General features: G+C 43.5%; 1 protein-coding gene across 2 annotated transcripts; it reads left to right on the plus strand.

The window, feature by feature from the left end:
- The first annotated feature begins 2,027 nt into the window (after positions 1–2,027).
- Positions 2,028–11,307, plus strand: LOC101876891 (aldo-keto reductase family 1 member B1-like). Of its 2 annotated transcripts, XM_005148135.4 has the most exons (10): positions 2,028–2,110; positions 2,824–2,991; positions 4,023–4,139; positions 4,823–4,900; positions 5,738–5,860; positions 7,940–8,046; positions 8,253–8,334; positions 9,423–9,506; positions 10,384–10,466; positions 10,803–11,307. In XM_005148135.4, exons 1-10 carry the CDS (start codon positions 2,042–2,044, stop codon positions 10,843–10,845), a joined length of 954 nt encoding a protein of 317 aa, XP_005148192.1. In that variant the 5' UTR covers positions 2,028–2,041; the 3' UTR covers positions 10,846–11,307. The 2 variants fall into 2 exon arrangements, with proteins under 2 accessions (XP_005148192.1, XP_030904025.1); XM_031048165.2 differs by lacking the exons at positions 7,940–8,046; positions 8,253–8,334.
- Positions 11,308–12,587: the final 1,280 nt, after the last annotated feature.

A 12,587-nucleotide genomic window follows, 5' to 3' on the forward strand; every position in this document is an offset into this window, starting at 1 on the left:
TGACAATAGTTATCTTTCTCAATGCAGATAATGAAGTCAGGTAAAAAAAAAGACCAGAAACACCTAACCAAAAAGCCTGCACACATAACTGTGTCCTTCCAGCACATCTTCCCTGCCAGCCCACACTCTGGTTCAGCTGTCAAAATCTCTCCCTGCTCCTCCCTGGCCCCCAGGAACTTCACTCCAAAATCATGACTGCCTTAGCAGACAGGTTGAGAGGGAGGAACATTGGTGAGGACTGTTCAGGCACTTGGTTAAAAAAGGAGAAAGGGACAATTATGGTTGGGGTTTATATCTTTCTGACCATGGTTTGATATTACTAAAGATAATTTGTCACTCAATCTCAATGATTTCTTGTCTGTTCTTTACATTATTTTAGTCAACTCCTATTGCTGCAGCACCCAAGCACCTTTAATAATGAAATAAGCAATAAGTATATATCATAGGCTTAGTATAAAACTTTGTCAATGTAACAAGAAGTCAGAGCAGAAGAGTGGTGTGGTCCTTTCTGGCCTTAAAATCAATGTACCATTATCGTTTTTACACGGTCTCTACAGATTTGTTTCTGTGTTTTTGCTGTAGATCTTGCTCTCTCTTTTCTGTCAGATTCCTCACATCCCTTGCAGTAGTTTTGTGTTTCAGTGTTGGGTTTTTTTTTGGGGGGGGGGTGTTTGGTGTATTTTTTCACATTTGTTTTCAGCAGCAGAGACCTCCTCCAGCTGCTCTAGTGTGCATTCTGGTGTTGTCATGTCAGCCTGAAGAGAAACAGAAAGATGACAATGAAGCTGTTCAGCCAATGGCTTAGAAACCAGATCAAGTTGAGCAGGAAGAAATGTTGTTCAAATGTAAAGCCAGAACATGAATCAGCCAATCGATTGAAAATACTCTCCTGTAAAAGCACCTTGAATCATGCAGTTACACAACAAAATGTAATGTAGCACATCAAACATTGTGGTTAGAATGCACCAGTGGCACAAAATCTCACACCTGCCGCTGTATTTAATAGGCAAACAGTATCAGTCCAAACATAAAGCATTTGCCTCTCATTCTCACTGTAGAACTCACAGGAAGACACCAGTGCACACATGTAATCATGGGAGTCAGGGGTCAACGATGAGCAAGGAGGACTTTACAGCAATATAAGCAAAAGAAAAAAAGAAGACTCAAGAAGCAGGGAATCCCTACTCTGATAAACACAAAGCCTGGGCTCTGTGACATGTGAGATTCCCAAGGCAGGGAGTGAAATTACACCAACTTCCTAACACAAAGCACCTTTTCTTCAAAACAGCTGTCAGTCAATTACCCCAGACTTTCCAAGATTATGGCTCTTGATTTCTGAGCACTATACTCATGTAAAGTTTCGTGCAGCCTTTAAATGTCATCCCTCTCAATGTATTTGATCCTACATAAAAAGGTGGGGGATGATTCAGAGTAAAGCACTACCTGTAGGGAAGCTGTGATCACCAATCCCTTTTGCAGCCTCTGACACCCTACTGATGCTGGCTGACATTTTAACTGAGCATCAGGAACTGATGCTTTCATACAGAGTGCTGCAAAGTTCCTGCAGGGAGCACACTGAGCATGCAAATATAGGGAATGCAGAATTGATGTAAAGCTAAGACTACATTCTCTGACTTGCTCTGCGAACAGCAGGTGAGTGTAGTATTTTCTAGGGTAAAAGGTGAAAATCTCAGTCCATTTGTCACCACTTAAGTGTAACTGAGAAAACGGCCCAGGGGACCTCATGCCAGTCTCCTCATGCAAGGCTTTCTCTGCTGCAGAAGAACACATGCAAAGTGCCAAACTCATCATCACTATGGCATTTGCTTTTAGTTTATTCAGTACAAAACCAAACAAACCCTCTTAGTATCACGTTTCTATAACAAACCAAAATCTCTCAATCACGGGCACGTTGTGTCTCACATGTAACGCAACCCGGCGGAGGCGGGGAGGGAGGTGCGGGGAGGGGGGTAAGAACGGGGACGGACGGCCCCACGCTTTAAGCGCCTTCTGCCCCCGTGGACACGCACAAACGGACACCATGGCGAGCGCTTGCGTGGAGCTGAGCAACAAGATGAAGATGCCAATCCTCGGGCTGGGCACTTGGCAGGTACCGAGGCGGGCGGGAGGGCTCCGGTCAGGCGAGAAGGCGGTGGCAGAGCCGTGACCACGGCCGGGGCTCCCGCGGTGCTGCGCAGGCTGCGCGGAACCCGTTTCACTGCCCGGGGACCGGAGGTCCGGGCTCGCCGCCCGTTCGCCATCGGCCGCTTGTATAACCGGGCGGGCTGCCAGGCGGAGCAGGGGGAAAGCGGGGCTCGGGGAGCAAACAGCAAAGGGACAAAGGGCGAAACAAAAGGGGAAGGGGGATGAGGGGTGAGGAAGTGGAGGGAGGATAAAGAGAAGGGGAAGCAACAGAGGAAATGGACAGGAAAGAAGCTAAAGTAGGTTACGAGAGGCTGCCTGGGTGCTGGCAGCTTGTAACCCTGCGATGGCGTGCGGCAGACAGCAGTCCTGTGCGACAGACTGCCTTCGTGCACAGGGTTTGGTGAAGCTGGTTGGGCAACACTGAGAGTAAAGAAGGGCAAAGGATAGTGGGCACGTGCTGCTGGAGTCAAAATGTGTCACAGGAACTAATTCCTTTTTGCTCTGTCCCATTTCATTACAAAAATGCTGCTTGCTTGGAAAGTTGAAACTCAGTTTAAATACAGGTGACAAGGAAATTTCATCCACAGGTGGAAATGGGGACTCTGCAGAGCTATCACAGCAGTGAGCAGTGGCAGAAAACCATGGAAGAGCTCATGGTTTGGTTGTGTTTGCTTTCAGGCTCCTCCAGGAAAGGTGGAAGAGGTGGCAAAGTGTGCTATCGATGCAGGCTACCGCCTCTTTGACTGTGCCTATTTCTACCAGAATGAAAATGAAATAGGGAATGCAGTCCAGCAGAAGATCAAGGAGGGGGCTGTGAAACGGGAAGACCTCTTTATTGTCACCAAGGTACAAGGGTGCAGCATTATTGGGACATTTAGCTTTTCTCAGAGAGTAAACACTTGTTCCATCCGTAAAGTAACATGAGGACCTATTCCCTTCTCTAACCTAACCTATTCCCTTCTCTAACCTTCACTTCATGGGTGTCATGTGTGGTATAAATTCTGTCCTTCAATTGTAATTTGTACTGTGTCTTATCAGGAGCCATTGAGAATTTAGGAAATACAGCATGGCAGTTGCTAATCCAATAATTTCCTTGTGTCTATTAAGTCATTTAATTATACTGGTGGTTCACTTGCTTGCACCCTAGAAAGAACAGGAAAAAAAAAGACAAATCAGATGTCTGAATTCAAAGGTGTTGTGCTACTTATTGGTATTCAAGACCCTTGAAAATTGTGTCATGTACAAAATGTAAGCCTAAAAGGAAATAGATATTACAGTATAACTCCACTGCTTTCTCTTCTCCACTTGCCTCAGCAATGCTCTCTACCACAAAATAGGAACACTTCAACTAAAAATTATTAGGGTTTTCACTAGCAAAATGATAAAACTTTGAGTATAATTAGGCTTTTGCGTATACTCTTCATTTTTGTTAAAGAACAGGTTTTAATTTGAATAATACTTTCAAGTTCTTCTATTTAAATGACTTGGATTTTCGTTTGAGGAATTAAGTAAAATGGACAACAGCTTTCACTGTGGGCAGTAAAAAGGGACAGAACATGGGTAGCTGTGTGCTGCTTAAGACTCAGAATTTAAGCTGAAAAAACAAAATCTAACACTAACAGCCCTGTTGGGTCAGTACACCTTACAGAGTGTTATATCTCTCTTTTCTTAAGTAGGAATACTGACTGCCCCCCTTCATGGCTGACTCCTTATTTGTGGTGTGTTTGTCCTGCCTTACCGTGAATACATTGGCATCCTTGTCTTCAGTGTGGACTGAGTAGGTGGGGAAGGAGTTTTCCTCCCAGACCACCAAGGGAGAAGCTTCTGTCCCCTGGATTGTGGAAGCTGTAGCATCACAGTTGGGCTTCTTCCCACAGTTATGGAACACGTTCCACGAGAGGTCCTTGGTTAAGGTAGCATGCAAGAAGAGCCTCACTGCACTGCAGCTGGACTACCTCGACCTCTACCTGATACACTTCCCTATGGGATACAAGGTAGTACCTACATCCCTCTTCTCCTTATCCAGCTAGAAACATGATGCATTCTCTCACCTGTGTTGTGACCATCTTCATCATGCAGCCAGGTTATGTTGTGGTTCATTTGGCTCTTCCCTTACACTTGTGGTAACAAGAATTCAATCACTAACTAGCTGGAGGTATGTTTTAGCATGTGGGTCTGGATTTCCACACTTGTGGGGGTGAGATAGTCGTAGGTATGAGCCCTGCCTACAAGCCTGCTGGGTCTGTAACCAACACAGAATTGTGCTATTTGGGATCATGACCTTCTGCTGGGACAGTTGGAGTAACCAACGATGGGAAATAAATCACAGTGCAGCAGCACAATAGTTTCACTGCCTCCCCCCCACTCCCCCAAGTCTACACCTGTCTAAACAATAAAAACTCTAGGATAAAGAGGAAGGGGATGGTATCTTTTGCCTTCTGCCTGGATTTGCCTAAGTTACATAACTGCTGCTAATTCCCACTTTTTGTGTGCAGGGTTTGTTTTGTAGAAATATGGCCCTTGTCCAGAAAATGTCAGTGTTTTTTTTTTTCAGTTACGTAATATGTTTTAACAACCTGCTAACTTCTACCTACCAATCCAGTCAGAAATGCTAGTAAACAGGAGGCGATTCAGCTCTTAACAAAAAGTCTGTGTATTATCTGCCTTGAAATAACAGGCTGGTGAAGAACTGAACCCTGTGGATGAGAACGGTATGATCATCCCTAGTGACACAGATTTTCTGGACACATGGGAGGTAAGCTAATGTTTGCTCTTGGGAACAGATGTCACCACTGAAGGTGGAGCAGAGATCTGCATGGACAGTGAAATTAAAGAATAGGTTTGGGTATGGAGGATAGTCACAAAAAAGTTGTATTTCATGATCAAAATGAGCAGAGCTGCTGCTATGTCTTGTTTTGGGGAGCAAGAGGGGGATATCGTTACTAAGACTAAAGAGGAGGAAGCTATCAGCACTGCAGGTGCTGTCATGAAAATATTTGACTATATGCCGTGGAAGAATGAAAGCCTGGATTAATCCGGGTGTGGCTGTTGATTTAGTGGGTGTTTCATACAGGTACGGAATTCTCATGCTTTTCAGTGTTGGCCGTCAGCATCTCTGGCTGTCCTTCAATCCTCCTTTCTTTGTGCACTGGGATCTGATCCTACAACCTGCACCTTTGTGATGCTGCAGCTCTGGGGGTTAAGCTTTCTCTGCAGCAGCAGATTACAGGTGCAAGGAAGTATTTAGAGGTAATTGAGTATAAGCTAACATTCTCCCTGCTATGTTCTGCCAAATCAGAGGTAGTGTTCAGGTAAGGGAGGAAGTGGGGGGTCACCCTCGCTTTTTAAGCTCTGGTAAAATGACCCCCAAAAAGCCAAAGCAAAAGAATTTTGCTTCCTGCTACAAAAGGTTTGGCCAAGCCATTCTTATATTACTTTCCAATCTGCACTGGGATGTAAAGCATATAGATAATACAAGTTGTAATCTAGTATGAGTTGTTCATTAGTTTGTCATTAGCTTTAGTGAAATAAAATAATGTAGATGACAGTATTACCACCTCATAAACACATATTGGTTCACTTTACTCATTAGGCGATGGAAGAGCTGGTGGACTGTGGCCTGGTAAAAGCCATTGGTATCTCCAACTTTAACCATGAGCAGATTGAAAGACTCTTGAACAAGCCAGGACTGAAATACAAGCCAGTAAATAACCAGGTAAGATTTTTGTTTCTGTCAATGTCAACTAACCTTGAAATACACTACACTTCAGCTCTAAAACTGACTTCTGCCATGACCTTTGAATAGCTTTGGTGCCATCGAAAGGTCTGGCAAAGCACTATGGGTACCTCTAGTTGTCTGAAAGACTAAATCAGTGCTGCCTGTGATACGCAAGGCTTTGGTACAGTGTCAATCTTAATGGTGTTTAGTTGATAGGGATGTCAACAGAAATTGTTTTTGTAGATTTATGCATATATATGCAGTGTCGATTTGAGAGCACTATCATACAAACCAGTATGGATTATGCATATTACAGTAATATGAAACACATGAGAATGTATCATTTTTAGATAGTGGAAAACAGTGAAAATATCCATGACCTTATATAAGACTTTGTGTTTTTCTGCTGTATGTGCTCTTTCACACGACTTAGATGTCACAGCCAAAGTTGCCACAGACCCATTTTTTCAACCCTGGGATAACCAGCATAATCCCCACTGTGAGCACAGGCATGGGCATGTACAGAAATGCTCTAACTCATTCATTGAACTTATTTATTTTTCAGCATAAACCATTTCACTGAACTTGGGCACAGAAGGGAGGGTTGAAGTATGCAGTTACATAACAAGTTCTTAGCACATACCTCATGAATGAAAGAAATCGCAGGGCAGCAGAGGCATCAGGACCTTCTTCCATATAAGACTTCTTTGCACACAGCTGAGGGTGCTGAATGCCCACCTCTGCTGGCTTGGCAATATCCAGGAAAATCCCCACACTAGGTCCTGTGCAGGCACAGTGCTCCTTGTGCTGTGATTCTGGGCTTGGGGCTAGCGTGTGTGCCAACCAGGCTTAGCACAAGGGGAACACTGAACTCGGAAAGATTTTATTGAGGGTTATAAAGTTCTGGTGGGTATGGGCCCAACTATCCCCATGTGTCCTGGGTTCAGCAGTAGCAGTCAATTTTTCTCCATCTTAGTAGCTGGTGCAGTGCTGTGTTTTGACTTTCAGCCTGGGATCAGCGCTGATAACACTGATTTTTTTCTAGTTGTTGCTAAGTAATGTTTATTCTGATCAAGGACTTTGTGAGTCTCATGCTCTGCCAGGGAGGAGGTGAGGCTGGGAGGAAGCAGAGACAGGACACCTGACCCAAGCTAGCCAAAGAGGTATTCCATGCACAGCACGTCGTGCCTGGGGAGGTAACTGGGGTTACCCGGAAGGGTTGGGTCTTTTCTGGGTCGGACTCATTTTGGCAGGTGGTATCATATTCTCTTCCCTTGCTATTTCCCTTATCATTACGATTATTGGTGGCAGCAGCAGTGGTTTGTGTTATACCTTAGTTACTGGACTGTTCTTATCTCAACCCGTGGGAGTTACAGTCTTTCGTGTCTCCTCCCCATCCCTCTGGGAGCAGGGGGGCAGAAGGAAATAAAAAGGGGGGCAGGAGGGGGAGTTGAGAGAGAGACTGTGGTTGTGTTTAAAAAAACAAACCAGCTTCAACAGTTTAAAGAACTGCAGGCTTTGACTTCAGTTTGCTTCCCCATGGGTTTGCCTGTGCCACACACTTCCATTGCAGTAGTAGCCTAATCTAGCTCAGGACTAAATAAACTACTGTACACCTATTTCATGTCATCATTCCTGGTAGCAAAGCTATAGCATTTAGGAATAGCTAAGTATGTGCATGGCGCCACATTATGCAGTATAGCCATAGCCCTGTAATCATACTATGGCTTGTGACAACTTGAGCAGCATCCCCATGTAGGCTCTTGTAGGTCTTGGATATCCTGAGCTGCTTCTCTGAAGATGCAGCCCTGCTCTGCAGTAGTTAAGGAAGACAGGTTTCCTCAATTCCTGACCAGATAGCACTTTCACTCTTCTCATCTATTTCTCACTATCTTAGCATAATATGGAGCATGATGAAGCCCTGTTCTGTGACATGAGTGATGTTTTTATAAGGTAATTTTAGTCATGATACTGGGAATCTTTCCTTCATATTTTCTGTGACCTAAGAGGAATTAAAGTGTTATCCTCAGGAGCCCAGTGCAGTCTGTATCAACCACCATGTTTCTGTGCTTGCAGATTGAATGTCATCCATACCTAACCCAGGAAAAGTTGATAAACTACTGTCAATCCAAGGGGATTGTTGTGACTGCATACAGTCCCCTTGGCTCTCCTAACCGCCCATGGTAAGAAAATATTCTTCTTCAGCCTTTCCGTACACAAATCTGTTCATTTGCAACTTGAATCTTTGAGGCAAATTATGTAAATAATGCAGGTATAATTGGAAAAGTATTGTTGCTTTGCTGCAGGTTATTTCACACAAAATGTCAGGCTTCCTGCAGGAAAGTTAACATCTCTCTATCATGAATATCCTGACCTTTGTTTTTAATAGGGCCAAGCCAGGGGAACCTGTGCTGCTGGAGGATCCCAGGATTAAAGAGATTGCAGTTAGACACCATAAAACCCCCGCCCAGGTCAGTGGGTCTGTCAGGGCAAACTATTCCTCCTCCTCTGACATCCTTACATGACTGATGGCCAGTCTTAGCAGATGCTGCCTTCTCTAGATACAGTATAACAGAGCTGAACTCCTCACACTGACCCACTTCTTACCAGCATTCCTACAAATTATCAGGTATTTTCTAAGAGGTCCTGAGTGTGAGTTTAGAGGGGATGGGGGCTGATCAGCAGTGGTGTCTGCTTACCTGAGGTGTTCCCCTTCTGGGAAGGTTTCTTCTGCTCCCAGAGAGAAGTGCTCTCTCCCAGAGAACCCCTTTCCCCTGAGGTTTACCTACAAATCATCAAGCTAACTTGTCATTCCTTTCTCCAGTTAAGTTAGCAAAGTTACTCTTCAGAGAATCCTGTAATTTGCAGATTAATTTGATTGCTCCACTTCTGCTTGTGTTCACAAAGAACCACTGAAAGCTGCTTGATTATACGAGATGAATTTTTTCTCTGTTACTTACTAGTCACACAGATGAGTTCTTGCCCAGGGTGTGCAGAAACTGCACTTCAAACAAACCCATAGGTTCACAAGCAGCCAACCACAGTCCTATTTTAAGACAGGCAGAGCAGAACAAAAAACCTGTATTCAACAGTACTCTTTTGAAGGGACACACACACACACACACACAATGTTTAAAATCTGTAAGTTTATTTTTCCTTTTAAGGACTTCAAAAAGTCTTAACCCAGGTGAAATACCTGTGAGACCAAAATAATCTGCAGTATCACTGGGGTCTGAGCACCCATGTACTGCAAGCCAGAAGCATCATCATTCCTCTCCCCTTCCCCTTCTATCCTAAATGAAAACAAAGTCCTGGAGTAGCCAGGATGAAGAAACAGCATAGGCCAGAAACAATTAGCTTGTCAGCAGACTGCAAGCAAATCCTGGCACATCAAACTCCTGTGTGCAAACTGGTAGAATCTTCCAAAGAGTGAACATAGTTGTAGAAAAGGAAACTGGTTTGTGAATGAAAAACAGTGGTAAGAGAGAACACAGAATTCATTTGAGCTGATTTCTTTCTTGGTATCTCTGTGTTTGTGTTCCTCTTTGTCCTTTGCTAGGTCCTGATCCGGTTTCTTATCCAAAGAAATGTGATTGTCATCCCCAAATCTGAGAAACCTCAGCGTGTTGAGGAAAACATCAAGGTAAAGTTTCCATTGGGAACTGCTGCTAACTTTTTACACAGGATAGGCACCTAAACCCACATCTCCTCTATGTTTCCATGGAACAGCTCTTAAGAGGCATTGGTAGGGGAGTGCAGAGATGTAAAGATGGGGGCTCTGTGCTACCTAAGCATCCACACTTGTTCTCTGCAGAAAAGCATTTTGTTCCTGTCGGAAGAGAAATGGGTTACCCCAGGGCAGTCCAAGCTCTGCTGTCCAGAAAGGCAATCCAAGTTTTGGACTTGCCCCCTGGGAAATGCTTAGTGAGCCTCTCTTTAGGATGTAAGGAACAAGTCATAAACACCAGACCCATTACAGTTTGTCTCACTCTGAGGCTGTGGTTCCCCTTGGCAGGGAAGTTCAGGTAGACATCTGCTCATAAGGCCTGGAATTCTTAAATGGTATCTCCGTGTTACTTTCAATTCATGCTGCTAAATTTTGGACTTCTATGAACCACCAGCAAGAACTCTTAGACAACTGATTGAGGCAACTATTTGCAGTTGGTACCCAGTAGTCCTCTGTTGTAGCAGAAATATTTACTGCTGGTTCTAGTATTTGCAATACATCAAGTAATCCATCCTTGGCATCTTATGTTTTTGTTCTGTGTATTACAGCACACACTGCATTCAACCACCCAAAACTGTAAGACATTACTATGAATGGCACCTCAGAGAGAAAAGGGCTATCTTGATTACTCCAAGGGTAGATTGGTATTTGGCTAAGAAATAAGAGGATTTCTTAACTGCTTAGTGTAGATGCAATATGCTTCTTTCCTTAAGTCATGAATATATGAAGCATACTAGTAGCTAACTACTCATGAACCTAAGTAAGAAGGGCTGTTCTTTTGTTTCTTTGCTAGGTGTTTGACTTTGAACTGTCTAAAAAGGAGATGGAGGTCATCCTCAGCTTTAACAGGAACTGGAGGGCAGTTCCAGTGCCCCAGTAAGTTCCTTTTTATGGTTGTTATCCACTAAGTCTATCTGTATTTTCACCCCCCATGTCTTGAAAACATACATGACCAAGATAAGGGAGAGCTCATATCTTCAGTCTTCCACCCCAGGTAACAATGTCTTGGAACTGATGTCAGAAGGGAGACTGATTCAGGACATTCCCTTCAGCATCTTTGTGTATTATGTGCTTGCTCACAAGACTATGTTAACAGTAATGACAGAAGCAAAAATTTAGTACACTGGCAGTGGGGCAGGGAGACTGCAGTAGGGAAATGCTGCTGGAGATACTTTCTGCAATACTTAAATAACCAGTTCTTTTTCTTCTCAGAGCTGTCAATCACAAGGACTACCCATTCAAAGCAGAATATTAATGCCAGTGGCTTCTGCAGGACCTCCATGTAACTCCTTCCAGATTAGAAGATGTACTGTGTAGCTTGGTCTTGATTTCTTCTTTTGTACTTTACTGTCATTCTGAGCAGTTGCTTCTCTTTTTTTAGTAGAAGGCCACTAGCTGGTGTAAGAATGCATCAATACGGATGGAACTTTTGTACAGACTTAACAGAAATCTGGTTTTCATTAAGAGTAAAAGACAATGTCTCTTCATTTCCTCTTTTCCTTGTTTTCCTTAATTAAAGACATATTTAACAGAAAACTCTGGTTACTTACATGTTTTTTTATGCATTATTTCAAGTACAGTCAGTCGTACTGGCTCATGAGTTGCTGTAAAGGAATGTTCTCTTTATTTACTTTACTTTTTAGATAATTGTGATTTTTATAGTGTGAATCTCTAATGTTTTGGAATTTTATATGAAGTTTGAATAACCACAATCAGTGCAGTGCTTAAATTTTTTCATAAAATTAGTTATGAAATCATTGCCTGACGTCTGTTGTTTGTTTTTTAATCTCAATATGGACAAAAATGAGCTTCTATAATTCCTGTACAAGGACAATACACGGAGACTACTTTGTGGCTTAAGCATCAAACAGGATTGTGCTCTAACTATGCTAAAGACCAAAGTTGTACCTGTTACCTCATGGAGCTCTCTTTGAAGACCTAGAAACTGAAGTCTTGAGGGATTACTCATGAAAGGTTGAAGACAGCATCATATACAGTGACAACACACATCAAAATCCACCTCACTGAATATAAGGACTACCTACACAATCAGACAGACTAGCTCTAGTAGTCCCAAACGTAGCATTAGATCTCTGCAGTTCTGCTGGCAGCTTTCAGAACAGCCTGTCCAGACAAGGGTTGCCTTTATCTAAGGAAAACATACCAAATATGTTCTTTAAAAACACCAAACCCTGAGGCAGACTCACATTCGTTTTACATTATTTCCAGGTAGATATTGCCAGGCCAAAGCAACAGCAGGTTTGAAAAAGGCTGTTGTGTGGCACTGCACACACTGACATGAGAGAGCATGGCTAGGATGCCGAGTGAGTTGCAGGAAACCATGATCACAAACTAAGATGACAATTTGGTATTGTCTGAAAATTGTCATCTCATAATGGTATCAAAATGGCAAAAAATGCTGCTGAGTCTGCACTGGGGTATTTGTCTTTGGTGAATTGTCCCAGGAGGTGGTGCCAGCTGGTGGAACAAACCATGACCACACCACTTTAGGGTATTAGGGTATTAACCCTAAACCAGCATGCTCTCAGGAAAGGCAACAACCAGGAGCAGAAGGAACTTGTCTACATCAACAAGGAAAAGTGTCACTTCACGTGAGACAGAACAGGCACTCTTCCAAGCATACAAGATCTTTTCACGTTAGATTAGGCAGTGTCTGATTATTCCTTCCCAGCTGCTTGCTGCAGCCTTCCCATTGCTTCCTGTGGAGCTGGCAACAGCCTAGGGAGCCTTTTTCAGATAACCATGACCAGGTTTAGAGTACAGCATTACATGCTGTGCTGCTGTTAGAACAAAAGCAAAGCACATAGGAGCCAGTAGCTCCCCAGGCTTGATCCCTGTGATCATGCAAAGCCTGGAAGCACATCGTGCTGAGGTAGACAAAAGAAACAGGAGGGTTCTCACACAGAAAATGTCTTCTGAAACAGGGAAGAAGCAGGCTGTACTGCTAGGTCAGAGCCTACTGCAACAGGCACACTG

Source organism: Melopsittacus undulatus, chromosome 5, assembly GCF_012275295.1.
Source record: "Melopsittacus undulatus isolate bMelUnd1 chromosome 5, bMelUnd1.mat.Z, whole genome shotgun sequence".
Lineage (NCBI taxonomy): Eukaryota > Metazoa > Chordata > Aves > Psittaciformes > Psittaculidae > Melopsittacus > Melopsittacus undulatus.